Source organism: Triturus cristatus, chromosome 8, assembly GCF_964204655.1.
Source record: "Triturus cristatus chromosome 8, aTriCri1.1, whole genome shotgun sequence".
In the NCBI taxonomy this organism is placed as follows: domain Eukaryota; kingdom Metazoa; phylum Chordata; class Amphibia; order Caudata; family Salamandridae; genus Triturus; species Triturus cristatus.
In genome coordinates this window covers 923420809-923439151 of record NC_140591.1, presented here as the reverse complement: position 1 = coordinate 923439151, position 18343 = coordinate 923420809, and the positions used below count along the sequence as shown (strand labels likewise).

At 49.8% G+C, this 18343-nt stretch overlaps 1 protein-coding gene across 5 annotated transcripts in view; it reads left to right on the top strand.

The window, feature by feature from the left end:
- RIOX2 (ribosomal oxygenase 2) overlaps positions 1-18343 on the top strand; it is a 766429-nt gene that overhangs the window by 603564 nt on the left and 144522 nt on the right. For all 5 annotated transcript variants that reach the window (XM_085622446.1, XM_085622442.1, XM_085622444.1 and 2 more), the window contains one exon: positions 10046-10211. In XM_085622446.1, coding sequence (XP_085478572.1) covers positions 10046-10211 — 166 coding nt within the window. The remainder of the gene's footprint in view (positions 1-10045; positions 10212-18343) is intronic.

Below are 18343 nucleotides of genomic sequence, written 5' to 3'. Positions count from 1 at the left end.
CCAATATTTTACTGAGGATTTTAAAATCAAAGTTGAGCATAGAGAGTGGTCTGTAGTTTGTTACTGGGGCAGTCGCTTTTTTAGACTTAAGGAGGGGTATCACCAACTCGCTCTGGGTCGACTCGGAGAGGACCCCACGGTGTAGGGATTCAGCATATAGAGTAACTAGTCTTGGCACCAATAAGTCCTTATAAGTGACGAAGAATTCCGCTGGGAGGCCGTCAGGCCCCGGCGTCTTCCCTTTCGCCATGGCTGAAATAGCAGCTCTAACCTCATGCAGGGTCACAGGGCCTCCCAGTTCATCCTGCACCTGCTCATCCAGCACCTTTAATGTCAAAATTTCCAGGAAGTCTTGGATTTCCGTATGAGAGACCGGCCCAGGGCTGGTATATAACCTCTCATAAAAGGTACAGAACAGGTCATTGATGGCCTTAGGGTCATGGACCGACCCCCCGGAGTCTGATTGGACCTGCATAATCGGTGCCCCTCTACCTTCAGATTTGATCAACCAAGCTAATAGCCGGACGGCCCTCCTCTCTTCTTTCTGCACTCTGTCTAGGTATTCCCTATAACTGTGGCCCCGCATCCTCTCTAGCACGTCGCTGCAGCTAGTGTGAGCCTTTTGTAAAGCTCAGCAGTCTCAGTTCCCTGACCCTGAACATTGTCCAGCTGCCTTAGCTGGGATTCCATATCCAGTAGTTCCTGCGGACTTTCCAGCTGCACACCTATGGATGGCCCCAAGCATTGGCCTCTCACTACCACCTTGAATGCCTCCCATTCATCCAACACAGAGGACGCAGACTCGGCATTAATTGGGTAATAACTCTCAATAAGAGCTCTCAGAGAATCCTGGAAAGGCCCATCTTCCAATGCAAGTGGGTTCAGATGCAACAGCGGAATCGGGGGTCATCTCCCAATCGGTTGAAGGGTCAACAGCAATGGACTGTGACCCAAAAAGGTCCTACCCAAATACTCCGTTTGCGTAACGGATGCGCTAAAGTGCACAAAAAGGCGTCTAGTCTGGTGTGTACCTGGTGCATTTGGGAGAAGTAGGAGTATTCCCAATACGTCGTGTGTTGCACCCTCCAGATATCTTCCAGGCCCCAGCGACTCATCCAGTTTTGGAACTTCTGCCACCCTATGTGTCGGTGAACCTGGGAGGGGGGGTGCGACCCATCCGCCGCAATGTCCGCCACACGATAGAAATCGCCCCCAATGACAGCCTGTCCCCCCATATAATCAACCACCTGTGCTGAGAGAGCGGTGAGGAATATCACCTGATCCACATTAGGTACGTACACTCCCAAACATCACCTCCCATCCAGCCAATCTCCCTGTCACCAGGACATACCTTTCCTCGCTGTCCACTTTAGTGCAGGTGTGTTCAAATGGGGCCACTAGTCAGGTGGGTCTCTTGTAACAGGGCCACCTGCACGTCTCTCCTCTTTAAATATGCATAGATCTTATATCTTTTGTCCATGGACCTCATCCCCCTCACATTCCATGTAATGAACTTGAATGTATTATGCATTGAATGGGATGTAATCCAAGCGCACCCAAAGACCAAAATCAATAACTAACAGCCTTTTGGACAACTCCCTAACCCCAGAGAGTTCTAGCAACGACCATCCGCCCAAACCGCAAACTAAACTGCATCAACAAGTTAAGGCCCAAAGCTACTAGCGCAAGGACCTAAGGGGGAGCACGGCAACCTCAGCAGATTCCCAGCAAGGTACAAATAATCTTTCTTGGAGTCTCAGCCCTGACTGGCCGCTCCAGCCTGCGCCCAGGCATGTACCCAGCCACCTTCCCCGGGACCCTCACTGAGAAAAGGAAGGCCCGATGGGGGAGAACAGGAAGAGGGGAGCACAGCTCAGGAAAACAAGGGAGGGAGAGGGTAAAAGGGAAAATGAGTAACAGTCCACAAATCACACTACCCCATCGGCCGTTTGAGGAGTCACAGCAGGCAGCCGTACACTGCCACTACGGGATGTGTCCAAATCCAAACAGTCAGTCCCTCCCTTTGATCCCGGGCCCCTCTCCGACTACGAGCTCTGGCCCTGCATCATGACTGCTACTGCCTGTAGCGCCTCCGCTCTCTCCTTTTCGGTCTGCGGCGGTCTAGTTTTTTTTGCAGTCCCCAGCTTTTGACGCCGACGTAGTCTCTTCCCAGGTTCACTGTCTCTAGTCGGGGCTTCTCCTTTCTGCATCAAGGACGGACCTTCGGTTTTGTAAGCCTCAATCCACTGCCAGGTGGACTTAGAATCCTCGCAAATGTGAATCTTCCCGTCCAACATTATCCGGAGCCGAGCCGGGAACATCAATGAATACTGAATCCCCTCCTCCCGCAAGGCTCTTTTGACCTCGAGGAAAGAGGTGCAGCGCCTCTGAACCTCTAATGTGTAGTCTGGAAACAGTGACACCATACTGTTCTCGACCTCATAATGGCCCGCCGAGCGCGCCTTCTGCAGTAACACATCCCTGTCTTTGAAGTGGAGCAATCTGGCCACCACAGGACGCGGAGGCCTCCCCGGGGCCGGTGGCCTGGCGGGCACGCAGTGAGCTCTCTCCAAAGTATAGAACTGAAATAGGCCTTCTGGCACCACCACCTCATGGAGAAAACCCTCCAAATATTTGACCATGTCATGGCCCTCCACTCCTTCCGGCGAACCCAAGACCCTCACATTGTTCCTCTGATTTCGCCCCTCCGCATCTTCTGCTCGCCGTTCCATAACGTTAACCCTGCTGGACAGCTCCCCGACCTGCCCAATCAGAGCTTGCTGTGCCGGGGTGAGAACGGCCCCGGAAGATTCAGTCTGTTTCACCCTGTCCACTAACTTAGCTTGCTCTGTCCTCAGCAAGCCCAGGCCCACTACGACAGTGCTGATATCCTGGTGTAGTGTCGCCTTGGTGTCGGCAATAGTTTCTAATATCTTAGCCAACTGCTGATGGACAGGTACTTCCAAGGGTTCAGCTCCCGACTCCTTTTGCACCGGGTCAGGCGCACTGTCCTCCTGCTCCGGGGAAGGCCCCGCTTGCTTCCCTCTAGGCTTTCCAATCGCCAGGAGGGTGCAATCTCCTGCCAAGAATCTGATACGTCCTTCTCTAGGCAGCCGGGGAGCTGTCGCCAGGGTCGGCCCCACAACACTCCAGCGGTAGGTTGAAGCGCCGTATGCTGCGGCTTGATTGTCCCTTCAGCTGCTGCCTTTTAAACAGCCGCGCTCCGCAGCAGCTCAAGAAACCACCAGGTCCATCTAACTGTACACTTCCCCAAAGTCTCGCACGTGCAGTGCCTGGGTTCAGACCTTGTCGCCCACGCAGAGGGTCCTCACATTAGCGAGCCAGGAGGATCCTGTGCCGCTCCACAGTGCATCTTGGCTCTTCCGTGCCCAGGCCGTATTTTATATTTCTGGCCAGGGGTCTCATTCGGACTCAGATTCACCCTTCCTGCCCGTCTTGACCCCAACCTAGTCTGCATCCACTTCCGCCGTCTGAGGCCCCCCGCCACTGCTCCTCACCGTCTCTCAGTCGGACCCCGACATGCCAGGCAGGACCACTGTCCTCAGCCTCCAGTTCGGGCGACGCACCTTGTTCACCGGTCGATGCAGTGCCTCTCAGCCTGTTAGTAGCTCCTCGATTTTTACTGCCGGTACCCCTCGGTCAGAGGGCATACCCCGCAACACAGTGCCCGCCGGCATGGCCAGCTCCGGAGTCGCCCAGCACCAGCGTGTGGAGTCAAGGCATGGCACGGAGCTTCAATTAGGTCCGGTCGTCTCCACTTCTGTCTGGGCCCACAGCAACACTCTGCGAGGCGGATCACGTCACCCCCCACTCGGTGCCCATGCTCAGTCTGGGGTCGTTCCAGTGGGTCTTCTGTGGCCCCAGACCCGCCTGCAGCATTCACTGGCCCCCAGAGGGCTCAGACAGAATATCAGCCCCTGCCGTGCAGCCTCGGTGCACCAGCAGCTGGCATCCAGCCCACAACCGATGTCGTCGCTGCTCACCTCCTGTGGGGTGTTTCCGCGTTCTCTACTGTGCCGCTGTCTCCCCAGGCGTCTCCGCTACACTCCTCAGGCCGGTAATCATGGGCTGCAGCACAGCGCCCTCTGGCGTGTTCCGCCCACTGCTTCTGTGTCGCAGTACGGAATACCGGTCTCAAAAAGTCTCTTGGAGGGTCTATCAGCGCTGCTACTCCCCAGCAGCTGCCCCCTTCAGTGTTAGCTGTCGCACACTCAAGCCTCTGCACATTGTGGGGCATAAGGCAATTTTCGGGCGCATAAGTCTGAAATGTTTGTTTTTTAACGGGTAAACCTCCTCCTATGCACTCACAAAAAGAGGACAAAAAAACTAGAATTATCAGTATGATATCAAGTCACTGTGCTTAGCCACTATTTCCCACCAGTCATTTGTAATTATGTCTTAGTGGAGCACAACCCTATTTGACTGTCTCATTTGAGTAAATTCTATTACCTTCAAAGATGGCCCTCTCTTCTCAAATCAATCACAGTCCTTTTAAACATGGCTGTTCCCTGGGGCCAGAGTAGTCGGAGCTTGTTCAAGGTGTATCTGAGCCATCAGCACTTCTGTGTCACTTCTGCTACCTCATGTAGTTCTGAGGATGCATATGGCTGAAACCTGACACTTAACAGGTCCAATGTGTAGCCCTGCTGGCACTGAGGGCCGAGTAGCATCGGTCTGTCTAGTCGGAATAGCTTTTTCAATTCTTGGTGACTGAAGCCCGGCCAAGTATATGGGCAGTTATTTTCACTGCCAAGCTTTCACTTCATGGAGCATCATTCTGAATGGCAATCTTTTATAGTCAACAAAAAGTGGCACAAGGCAATGGTACACTATGAAAAGTTAATGTAAACGAAAAACAATTGTTATTCGGTAATTCTTAAGTGATAAGAACTTCTAATATTAAAAGCATTCAGCATTAGGAACAATCTGGACAATAGGTCTCACTTGCAGACAGCTTCAGCTGTCTGTTGGCATATAAACCTGTTCAATTTAGATTTCGGATGGGCTTTGTGTCCATCTCTTGCTCCTTATTCTTTGGCTGTATCGTCTAGCTCACTTGCCTGTTTTTCATTAAATGGCTTTCCTCCCTATCCTACTGTTTATCCTGCCCAAGAACCTTTTCGATCTTACCACGTTTTTATTGGTCGACCTGTATCCTTTCACTGCTGATGTCAGACCTTGTACTGCTATTCATGAGGGTCTATTTTCTCTCCCTCAGTATCTCTATTTAGCTCATCCCCCTTCCTCCCCACTTCATTAACTTAAAAGCATTGCAGTACCGCCAGCTGTACTTACCCTCTTATCTCCAAAAGCCACTCTAGCTGCATTGGCGGACGCCAATCTATTACTGAATCAGCAATGGATGCCCATGTATGCATGGCAGTGGCCATTTTGGACGGATTATTCTTAATCCAAAAGAGAAAGGTTTCCAAGGTGTAAACCGTGCATGCAAGCACATGCACTGTTGCCTTCTTGGAATGAAAATGTTGCAGCCGTTTTGTTAGGATTTTTCTATAAAGCAAAGCTAAATCGGTTTGTCATGAACAAAGCTATCCCCTTCCTTACTCTGAAACCCACATTTAAAGTATGTTTCTTCATGTCAATAAGAATTTATAAAGCGCACGTTCACCGGGAAGGTTTCATTGCGCTGGTTAAGCCGAAATCTGATCCTAAAAGAAGAGTTAGAATGCCTGTCGGAAAAGCCAGGTCTTTAGAAGGCGTCTGAAGATGGGAAGAGTGGAGGAGAGACGAATTTCAGAAAGGAGAGAATTCCAAAACGGGGGGGCCAGGGTAGAAAACCTGGCTCCGCCGGTACGTTTGAGTTTGAAAGTGGGAGTCAAAAGAAAGTTTTTGCGAGCAGAACGCAGATGGCGCGCAGGGGCATATTTTGTGATCATGTTATTAACAAATTTCGGGCTGGATTCATTAAGTGATTTGAAAATGAGACAGCCGATTTTAAAAGCACTACGCTGAGCGACAGGCAACCAGTGAAGATGCTTCAAGATGGGAGTAATATGGAGATGCCTAGGTTGGTGAGTGATTAGACGCGCTGCCTGGTTTTGTATAAGCTGTAGCCTTTTAGATAAACGGAGGGGAATGCCGAAGTACAATGAGTTAGCGTAGTCGATATGTGACAGGACCATGGCAATGATAACTTGGATGCGAGCATCATAGGTAAGATATTTGCAAATTTTCTTTATTTTCCGGAGTTGGAAAAAACAGGTGGATACCTCAGAGCTAATCTGGGGCTTCAAAGTTAGGTCTTGACTGATGAACACCACCAGGCTTTTAGCTGTGGGGGAGGGGATGGGAGGCTGACCCAGTTCTACGGGCCAGAAGTGGGGTCCCCAGGGGTTTTTAGCAAAACCACCGGTTAAGATGATTTCCGTTTTATCCGGATTAAGTTTCAAGTGATTCCTGTTCATCCAAGTGCTGATAAACAGCATGGTGGATTGAAATGCGTGGACCGATTCAGGGGTGTTCTTAATTGAAAAGATAAGTTGGAAATAAACAGCGTAATTGAAGGTGCAAACTTTTTGCTCCTGCAGGGAACGAACAAGAGGACGGAGGTAGAGATTAAATAGCAGAGGGGAAAGAGAGGAGCCCTAAGGGACACCACAAGAGGTATGGACGCTGGGAGCAGTGAATTGAGCTGTTCGGACTGCCTGAGAGCGATTTTCCAAAAAGGAAGTGATCCAGCTTAGGGCTGGGCCAGAGATTCCTGCTTCCCTGACACGGTCGACCAAAAGGTGGTGGTCGACCGTGTCAAAAGCAGCCGATAGATCAAGAAGGACCAGAGCCTGTGGGGAGCCCTTGTCAACCTCACCGCGGAGAATGTCCAGAACAGTAAGGATGACTGCCTCGGTGGAATGTGCCGGACCGAAGCCAGCTTGGTGGAGGTCAAAGAATTCAGATTTTTCCAGGAAATCGGCGAGGCAGCTGGTAGCATGGGCTTCCAATAACTTGGCCAGAAAAGGGAGAAGAGAGATGGGACGATAGTTGGTGAGGATAGCGGGGTCTGAGCCAGTCTTTTTCAAAAGAGGTATAACAATGGCCTCTTTGAAGGAGGCGGGGACGGTACCTTGAAGAAGAGATTTATTTAAAAGATTGAGAGCAGGATTTGGGAGTATAGTGAAAATTTCTTTCAAAATGCTGGGGGGGCAGCAGTCAGTGGGCGAGCCAGATTTGACTTTAGAGAGGAGTTTAGCGAGAGTGTGGTCCGTTAATAAGGGAAAGTGCAATAAGGAGCTGGAGTTAGTGCTGTTTGGAGGAGAAGGAGACGAGTTTAGGATAGCAGGAATGTTGGACTTAATTTTCTTAATTTTATCAATAAAAAAGGTGTTTAGAGAATTGCAAAAGGTTTGAGAGGGTGGGGAACTGCATAGAGTTCTTTCAGGATTAGAGAGCTCGTTAACAATGCGAAAGATCTCCTTAGAACAGTTGGTTGCAGACAGGATTTTTGTAGAAAAGTAGGTAGATTTGGCCGCTGCGATGGATTTTTTGTAGGAGTTCCGAAAATTGAGGTATGACAGTTTGTCTTCAGGTTTATAGTCGCAGCGCCATTTCCTTTCTAATTGCCTGAGGGTTAGTTTAAGGAGTTTAAGTTCATTGGAGAACCATTTTTGGGCGTCATGAGGACGGAGGGCAGGGGACTTCCTAGGGGGAGCAAACTTGTCAGTGGTCGTCAGGAGCCAGCTGGTGAGCTGCACGTTGGCTGAATCAAGGATGGGGTTGTCCAAAGGGGCGGTATTCGTAAGAAAGTCGAAGAAGGATGATTTCTCCAGTTTGTTCCAATTTCTTCGGGCGTGAGTAGCTAAGCCAGGAATTTTGATCATGGCCTCAATAGTGATAGAGAAAAGAATGAAATGATGATCGGACCAGGGGCATGGTGCTACGGAAACAGTGGGCAAAGGAATATTCATGGTCCAGATCTGGTCGAGAATGTGTCCTTTAAGATGAGTGGGCGTGGATATGTGTTGGGTGAAGTTGAGCTCGGTGAGTAGCTCGGTTAGCTCAGCCGATTTGGGGCCGCCGCGAATATCATTGGCCCAATAATTGAGGTCACCAATAAGTAAGACCCTGCCATGGTTAGTCGCCAAGTGGGCTATTTGTTCAGCCAGAGAGTAGGGAAAATGGGGCATGCCTTGAGGGGGCCTGTAAAGCAGGACACACACAAATGAAGGAGCCCCCGGTTCGAGCTCAAGTTTTATTACCAGGTTGTCAACCAGGAGCAGGTCAAGTGGGGAGAGAGTCTTGTATCTAAAGTTGTGGCGAGAAATAATGGCTACTCCTCCCCCAACTTTCCCCTGGGGGCGGTTAGCCTGGGTGATATAATAATCCGAGGGCAGTGCCGCCAGGATATCAGGAGATGACTCTTGGGACAGCCAGGTTTCAGTGAGCAGGAGAAGATCAGGCTGCTCACATTTAAGTAGAAGGAAGATGTCAGATTGATTGTTTCTGGAATTACCTACGAATCCCACGATTATTCCTGCTAAACTGTTCAAGCTGTAATGTGTACATTTGCGCGTGAGTAAATATAACAATCTTTACATTTGCAATTGTTATCCCTTGTAATCTGTGTTTCTTCATCAGAATTCTTTTTCCTGTGTAGAAACCCATCTTACAATACCACCAAAACTTGTGACTAATTTAAAATGTACGTTTGCTGGGAATTCACCTACATAGATATGCATTTGTGTCTTGGAACACCTAGAACGCACCTCTGTAATTAGATTTGTTCTCACTTAATAGTATACCACAGTGGTGTAATTTCATTGGGAGCAAGTCTGTTTGTGTGTGAATTAATGTTTTATGAATAATGTGAGTTTCAGCTAAGTGAAGCTATTTGTGCACCTACATTTGTCTAGGTAGACAAATGCCATTGTGAATCCAACCAACAATGATAAATGGCAACTTTCTTTTAGTAAATGTTTTTATCACCAACTGATGCATTACATTTCAATTAAATCATAGCACCGTCCCTCAGATGCACAGAGCATGTAACACACAATCTTTAAGTGCCTTTAGCACTCAGACCTGCCAAAGATTTGACATCTCCAGATATCTAGTCACCCCAGGCAGGGAGCCAGGCTGGACCGTGGGTTAGTTTTGTCCAGAGACACAAAAGGGGATGAGGGGAATGTTTGCAAATAGTCTAAACCACTGGCAATCACTAATGGTAGCCTTTTTCACCCACTGTGCCTCTCTCGACATTGTTCCTCCTTATGCAAATCCTCACCGACACTGCTCTTCATAGTAAGCAAGAGCTTATAAAGCAGAAAAGCCATAGAAAAACCAACACAAGACTCATTTATTGAAGGAGGTGACAAACACGTTTTTAATGTTTTCCTGAAAGTTGTGAGATTAGATTGAGAGTTTAAATGAAAGGGCAAGGAATTCCAAAGCTTGCATGCAGAGTACGGAAAAACTCCTACCTCTCCATCTCACTTTTTGATTATTGGATGAGTTTGGCTAGAGGAGCTACATATATGTTGAAAAGCGTGGGACTTAAAAAGGAGCCTGAGTCACCTGGCTCAGAAGAAAGAACCGAGCTGAAAAAAACTCCCCAAAAGTCACCACTTGCTCTCTGTCCGATAGAAAATACCTGAGGATGGTAAGGGCTGCACCTTGGTTAGCATTCCAACCCATTGTTTTTTTAGGTTATTTTGTATACTGTGCAACTCTAGACAGAGGCCAACCTTATGCAGATCAGCACTGACCCTGCTCCTCATGGGAACTGTCCATCCCAAAATACCAGGTAAGTCCTCCTCCGATAGGGAACCTAAGATTAGGCCACCTCCAGAATGAAACAAGCAACCCCAGATTGGTTTTAGTCTTGTTAAGCTAGATTTGCTGAGGCCTTAAACCTTCATTGTATCCCTAACAGGGCAGCTCTCAGGTCGAAAATGGAGGCAAAGACTTTGTATCTTTCCTATTGTATCTACAAATTCAACAAAATGCATATTTATTGGGTTCTACCCGTATTACATTTTGGTATTAAGTGACATTGTTTCCTTCTTTACAGCAAGTAAATTCCGAAGACTCTGCCGGCAGATTAAGTAGTCTCTTAAGAAATATTGCAGCCAGACTTGAAAGTGGTCAACAACTGAGATCGTCCGAAATGAAGAAGGATTTTATATCGAATAGATTACCTCCGTTTTTTGACAAACACTCTGCTCCTTTGGAACCTGGTTAGAATATTTTAAACCATGATTATTTGATATTGTTAGTAGTAGGAATAGTATGTAATATTGTTATCTGATATTTAAAAAGACTAGGAAAATGTATAGTATATTTCATTGTAATGAGGCACTTGAAAATGCTACTACCATCAAAACCATCAATTTGTTTTGGAAAATAATAATTTAATATAAGGACACAATCACAAGATAATGCATCTCTCAGCCCATTTCCTGCCTGCCAACATTTCTGAAAAAGTGTTGAATACACAGCTGGGGTAATATATTCACTCCAATAACCACCTGGATGTCACATAATTCGATTTCCGTGCTGGGCACAGCCCAGAGAATGCTCTCATAAAGACCACTAATGAGGTTAGGCTGTCTCTCGATCAGGGCCGAAGAGCCGCACTGATCCTGAATGATCTATCTGCAGCCTTAGATACGGTCAATCATGGGCTGCTGGTTGAGTGTTTGCGTAGGATCGATGTGACTGGAATAGCTTGGGAGCTGCTTAACTCCTTTCTGTGGTAGTGAGCAATAGGGCCGACTGGTAGACTTCATCTTGCCTTCCTACTCTCTCCGTTGTGTGGAGCCACAGGGTTTTTCGATCAATCCATTACTATTTAACCTCTATGTCACCCCCCTGGCCGAACTGATACGATTTTTTGGCTTCACATTGACATCTTTGCCAACTACATGCAAAATGTGGTGTCGTTGGCAATAGAGGACAGGGGACTGGTGGCAAAGATTCCATGACTGTAGGAGAGCAGTGGATGGATTTTAACTGCCTCAAACAGAATTCTGCAAAGACGGGGGTGTTGGTGTTCAGGGCTCAGTCTTCTTTTTGGTCACTGGAATGGTGGCCATCTGAACTTGGCTCATGTCCTTCACCTTTTAGGTCTGTTAAGAATCTGGGAGTTCTTCTCAATAACAAACTTTGTTATGTGGACCAAGTTAATGCTGTAACTTTGGCCGCTTTCTTCATCCATAAGATGATTAAGAAAATGCTCCCTTTTATATCTGGCCATCTTCAGAAAACAGTAGTCACTTCCCTTGTTTTATCGAAGATTGACTATTGCAACAGGTTGTATCTAAATGCTCATCAGCAGGTTCTTAATAGGTTGTAAACTTTGCAGAATGCTGCACCCTCGGTGCTGTGTAGAATTCCTACATTTCAGTCGCTCTTGAAATAGATCGAAAAACTCCATTGGCTCTCTGTTAGACAAAGGGTCATTTTCAAAGCTTTGTGTACTGTCTTTAAAGCACTGCACAGGATAGCACCTAACTTCTTGAGGAGGAGCTTTACCTGGTATACACCCGGAAGACCTTTACGCTCAGCCTCGGCCAAACTACTGGCAATACCCAGATTCAGATATGCGAATTGAGGAGGTAGACATTTTGTGCTTGAAGCATCCAAAACCTGGAATGCTCTTCCTTTACACATCAAAGCCATGTCTAATCTCTTAGCTTTCAGGAAAGTGCTGAAACATGGCTTTTCTCTGTAGGTTAGTCTCTTTTCTTGGGATCGTTTTTCATTTGCTATCTCAGCTAACGCCAAGATGCCTTCTGGGTAATCAAGCTTTTTACATGAATACTTAACAAGGGGGGTCAGGAAACCAAGGATATTTTTCTTCCTATTTATTTGATTGTTAATTATTTTGATCTCTAGGCACCTCAGGAGAGCACCTGAAAAACATATCTAACTGTTGTGTGAATGTTAGAAATACACATTTTGTTGTTCTTAAGAGTTAAGTCGGTATACATTGTGAAGAAAATGGGTAAACCATGACAAAGTTTAGTCCCAAGTCTTAGGATCCTCCTCTCACAGGGTACTTCACTGGATAGTCTCACCTATCCGACCGTTTTAAAAAAAGTAAAAGAAAACAAAACCTGTCTGTTTAAATGTATGCTTTCTCTTAAATCATAAATCTTAAAACTGACAATATAGAGATAGGAGCCTCAATGCTTTCTGAGCGAATGAAATTTGGTAGATAGGCCATACAAAGAGAACAAGAGCATGTCTTGATTTTCATCCTGTCTATGCACTTAAGATTCTGGAACATGAAGCCTATGCCTTTGCTAGTTGTGACGTGCCCCTCTTGTAACAGCGAATCAGAAAAAATGCATGTGCTTTGTGTAGCACATTTTGTTCTGATAGCCACACTGTTGTGTAGTGCCCAGTGTACCAGAAATGGTCCAGGATAACATTGAATGACGGATACGTAATTCACGTTGCAAGTACTGAACCTTACAGAGCCTTTGTAGTGTCCGCTATTTCTGGTTCACAATCTGCATACAAGCCTAGTGAAGGTTCTGTCTACCCCTGAAAGCATTCTGAGACAAAGTTTGATCCTCCCATAGAGGGATCAAAGAAAAAGAAAGGGACCACCTATGTCCACACTTCTGCCATCTTTGTTCAAATTCAAGATGTATGACAGAAGAAACTAAAACTCATGTGTGTTCACCATCACGATTGATGACTCAGCACTCATTGTGAAAGAAAATGACCTCCTCTTTCTCAATGTCAAGACATCAACAAGTACCATTGTTAGGACGTTCTCTGTCAAGAAGGACCTTGATATTCATATCTTAGACCTGGAGAAGTGAGCAGTTAAAAGGTTTGGCTTCAAACTAGTGTGAGAAAGTGCCCTCTTTCTTGCATGGTATGCCCCCACTTTTTGCTGAATTGCTGATGTACTTTGACTGAGTGTGCCCTAAACCTGCATTGAAGCCTAAACCCAATTGGCATCTCTGGCCACATGTCAGCCCCTGGTAAAAGGTACCACAGGTACCCAGGGCACTGTGACCAAAGAAGGCCTCTAAGGGCTGCAGCACTTATTGTGCAGCCCATAGAGGTCCCGTACCCTGACACTCGCACACTGCCTTTGCAGGCTGCGTGTCTTGGTGCAGAACAAAACAAAGAGTCGACATTGCACACATCCCTGTGTGCCATGCCCACAAACCACTGCCCTTGCATACATCAGTCACCCCTCTAGCTGGGTGCCCTATGCCAGTGGTGAGGGCACAGGTGCATGAGCCCTGTACCCCTACAGTGCCCAAGTCCATTCCTGGGCCCTGTAAGTGCAGTGTTGCCATTAAGAGTATATGGTGCTGGGAGTTTGTCATTACGAACTCCACAGCACCATGATGGCAACACTGAAGACTGGGAAGTTTGGTATCAAACTTCTCAGCACATTAAAACCACACTGATGCCAGTGTGGGATTTAATGTAAAATGCACGAAGGAGGGCATCTTAAAGATGCCCCCCTGAAATTCGACCAACTTCCAGTGACATGACTAAGTGGATGCGTAGGCTGCCAACACCAAACATATTTCTGGATCCCTGGGTCGAGAGCCTGCTGCTCTCGGGGGCCTGAAACAATGCACATCCTGGGACGATGTGCCAACACTCCTCCCCCGAGACGGGCAGGGGTCACGAAGGAGAAGCTTCAAAGGCATTCCTTTGTGAGACTCTCCAGACCATGTGCGGCTTTCAGCAACTGGTCCCCACTGGTTCTACCCCCCACTTTGGGCGGGAGAACCGGCGGAAAAAACAAGTGACGAAGGGAGGTGTGCCCACCTCTGCCAACTCCACCCCTCAGGTCCCATCTTGATGATGGGGGGACCCAGCCAACCAGGGACAGGCTCCTGCCCCCTCCCACAGGAGAGTGGCAGAATAGGGGGTGTACCCACCCCAGGGAAGGGACCCATTGGTCCCTGCCCTTTACCTACCTGTAACGCCCCTAAATTTAGTATTTAGGGGGCACCCTAAACCTTGCCTCCTCAGATCCGAAACCACAAGAAAAGAAGATAAGAAGAAGGACCGAAGAGCCGTGCAGAGCGAGCAAGAGGATGACGCCCACTGACTTGGCCCCAGCCCTACAGGCCTGTCTCCCCTCGAACCTGCTTTTGCGAAATCCCGGCGTGTCCTGCAGCCAGCAACCTCACAAACCCCAGAGGACTTGCCTGCCTTCACTTCCAGGACTCTATCTCCCGAGAACACCGGACGTGGTTAAACTGCAGCTTCTGGTGCCAGCCAGAGACCGCGAATCCAGCACACTCTGCACTCGCCGACCCCGGCACGAGCTCGAGTGAACCAACACCACGAGGAGATCCCCCTGGCGATCCTGACCCAAGATCTGGCGACCCCTGACCTGCCTCAAGCCTCCTGACGACGCCTGCAGCCTCAATCCAGAGGACCCCCCTACCGCGACCAGAGCGGGTATGAAAATCCGACGTCCCAAGGCACCCCTGCACCCGACGCCCCACGGCCTTGTGTGCCCAAACCAACTGTCTAACCAACCCACGACATCCAATCTTACCCCTCGAAGGGGTGGTCACACCCAGAAGATCCTCGTCCCCGAGCCTGCAGTGTTTCTTTGTCCCGGAGGTTCTCCATTGGAAATAACAGGGCACCCGACCTCAAAACAGCTCCCTACACCCGGCCGCCCTAGTGCCGCTAAGGGTGTACCTTTGGTACTACTTTGGTCCCCAACTTGCCCTGAGCTAAAACGTTGGAGCTTTGCTTCCACAGCCGTGTGGCCTGCTAGCCAGCAGCCACCAACCGGAAGCCCCCTATCCTCCATAGGATAACATTTGGCCTCAACACTCTGCACCCGGTCGCCCTAGTGCCTCTGAGGGTGCAATCACAGTGCATCACTGACCCTGGGGGACCCCTGAGTCTAACCCCAGAACCTTAACACCCACAGTAGTTTACTTACCTGCAAACCGATAACCTGTTTTTCTTCCATAGAATAACATTGACAATTTTTCTTCGAAAAAACGACGAAGTGTGGAGTTTTGAGAAACTTGGAATATTCCTTAAAAATCTAAATAATGGGGGAGGAGCCTAGCGCTTGACCAAGATGGCCGCGTGAGCCTTGAGCTCCCGCTACCCTCGCGCCCTCCGGCAATCATCCTGTCCTAAATCCTGATTTTCATGCACGGAATCCTGCAGATGAGTCACAGCTGGGGCGATTGACGGTGTCCGGGCCAAGATCGCCCACCGGGGACCGAAGTTGTGCACGGCGGAAGATTGCGGCCTACCTCCGAAGGATGCCAGGGGCTTGCGTTGGCAGGATGCCCGGCCACTAATTGAACAACAGCGGCCTTGGGAGGTGTGAACTGACGGACGGATGCCGCGGCACTTTCACTTTCGCTTTCTCGCCCTTTGTTTGCTCCGGGTTGGGAGTGCGTCATACAGATCCTCTGTTGTCTGGAAGACCTTCACCCGGTCCTGACTGGCTGTTGAAGACCTAGTCGTCCCTGTCTCCTCTACCTGAGTGGGGGACCTCCTCTTGCGACTGACCGTCCTGCCGTCCGAGATGTCGACCAAATCGGAGGCGGACAGGTCGAAGTCTAAGACTACCAGGCGGGGAGGCTATATCCAATCCAACAATATGGATCGTTATGCTCAGCAGAAGGGGTCGCCTGGTGGATCGGGACAGTCGCTGGAAGCACAGAAGGCCGATTCATCCCCAGCCTCGGAGTTATCATTGCAGGATATCAAGGGGGCGATAGATGGGATGCAATCTTCGATTGGGCGACAGTTCGAGACCCTGGCGCACAAGGTGGACATGATTTTGGTCGACGTCAACTTGATTCGCGCGGACCTAGGAAAAACCAATGAGCGGGTCAAGTCCCTGGACCTCAAGACTACTGGCCTCGCTGACGATGTCTCGGAACTCCAGGCTGAGGTCCGCAAGCTATGAACCGCGAATGACCTCTCAGCTCGCCGGCTCGAGGACTTTGAAGGTCGGGCCCGGCGCAATAATATGCGCATTATTGGGGTCCCGGAGACTTCGGAGGAGCTCTCCATGGACCTCCTCGTCGAGGATCTGGTGGTGAATCATCTTGCGCCAAAGGGCCTCGGCAGGTTTTTCGCGGTGGAGCGGGCTCACAGAGTGCCTGGCGGACGGCCTAAGGTGGGAGCCCCCCCGCGGCCGATTGTCACCCGGATCTTCCACTTCCGAGATCGGGACGCTATCCTGAAAGCATCGAGGGTGACAGGCCCGGTGCCTTTTCAAAATGCCTCTGTGAGCTTTTACCCTGATTTCACCCAGATGGTGCAGAAACAGAGGCAAAGTTTCCTGGGGGTGAAGCGGCGGCTTAGGGACATGGACCTGAAGTATGCCATGCTTTTCCCCGCTAAGCTGCGTGTGGTATATGAGGATCGGACTTTCTTCTTCGAATCGCCGGACATGGCAGGGGCCTGGTTGGATGCACTCCCTCGGCGACAGCCCGACCGGGACAGTGTGGATGGGGTGGAAGGCGACCGGGATGGACAGAAGTGATACCTTCGGTGCTGGCCTGCTTCGATTCAGCCCTGGACAGTGACTCGCACCTTATTGCAGTAATGGGAGGGCGGCGGGGGGAAGATAGGGGCTCTTTCCTCCCTTGGGGTGCTTATTGTAGATTTGTTTCTGGTAGGGCGACAGGCACACTGCAAGTTGGGGGGGCTTTGTAAGCTGACGCAGGGGTGCAGGGTGGGGGGGGGTTTCAGGATGTTGGGGTTGTTGTTTGGGGTTGTTTGTTTTTCTTGCAAGGCGTAGCAATGACTGTCAGAATTGTCCGATTGTGGTTCTCTGGGGGGGGGGAGGTCTCTTTGTGTTCAGGGATGGGGGATAGGGGCTTAAATGTACTCAGCTGGAATGTTAATGGCTTAGGGGACCGTATAAAGCGGGGGATAGTCCTGCAATTTTTGAAGCGGACCTTGCCAGATGTGGTCCTCTTGCAGGAGACCCACCTTATAGGGAACATGTGTTATGCACTTAACAGAAAGGGCTACAAATTCATTGCCCACTCGGGGTTTTCCTCGGGATCCAGGGGTGCGGGCATACTTGTCAGAGCTTCCCTACCATTTGAGGTTGACTCCACCATTGCTGATGATAGGGGGCGCTTTGTGGCCATGTCGGGGAGGTGGGAGGGCAGAACGTTGGTTTTGGTTTCTGTTTATGTCCCTCCTGCCTTGCAGGCCTCCACGTTTGCTGATCTGGGCAAGGCCTTGTTGGAACTCCCCGAAGGGATGCTAGTGGTGGGAGGGGACTTCAATGCGGTCGGTTCTGGAATGCTAGATAGGTACCCGCCCAGAGACACTGGAGGGGCTCAGAAGTGGCTTCCCGACTTTCTTGATACTTTTGGCCTGGTAGATTGTTGGAGGCTGCGGCACCCCACTCAGCGACAATACACCTTCCATTCCGGGGCCCACGGGAGTCTCTCCCGGATTGATTATCTGCTCACTCTGGCGGCACACGCCTCTTTGGTAACTGAGGTTAGGCACATGGCACGGGGCATATCAGATCACCGGTGTGGGCACGTCTAGACAGAGGCCGGGTGGCGGGGGGCAGGGTGGCTCCCATTAACCCCTGGTACTTTCGGGACCCCAAGCTGCGCAGCGCGTTGCTGAAGACAGTTGACCACTATTTTCGAGAAAATCAGGGCTCAGTTGACTCCGCGGTGTCCTTGTGGGAGGCTTCTAAGGCTGTACTGAGAGGAGAAGCCTTGTCCCTGGTAGTGGCCGCCAAGCGGCGGAGAGACGCCGAGGTGATACAAGTGGAGGACGAGATAGCGGCTTTAGAGTTGGCCTTGGAGGGTGATGTTGAGACGTCCACGCTGCACAATTTGAGCCTGAAGCAATTGGAGTATAGGGATCTGGTTACAAATGCCGCCAAGACCCTCCACAGGGAGCAGCAGGGGCGGTTGTATGATGTTGGTGATAAGGCCGGGAAATTGCTTGCATGGCTGGACAAAAAGGAGCGTGTTAATCGTGTGGTGCCGGAGTTGTTGACGGATGGGGGAGAGGTTGTCACTGATCCCGACGGTATAGTCCGGTGTTTCTCAGACTATTTTCGTACGGTATACGCCTCGGTCTCGGACAGTCCGACTGAGGACTCGTGTGATCTTCTGCGTGACATCGCTCTGCCCTGCCTTTCCGCCATTGACAGGGAGGACCTCGATGGTGATATCACTGTAGACGAAGTGGCAGGTGCTATCCGTGCGTTGCGCTCCGGCAAGGCTTCGGGCCCAAATGGTCTGCCGATAGAGCTGTACAAGCTTTGTCCGGATAAGTTTGCTCCTCACTTGACCGCCATGTTCGTGGAGGCGCGGAGGAACGGGTTTCTTCCGCTCGATCAACGGCTGGC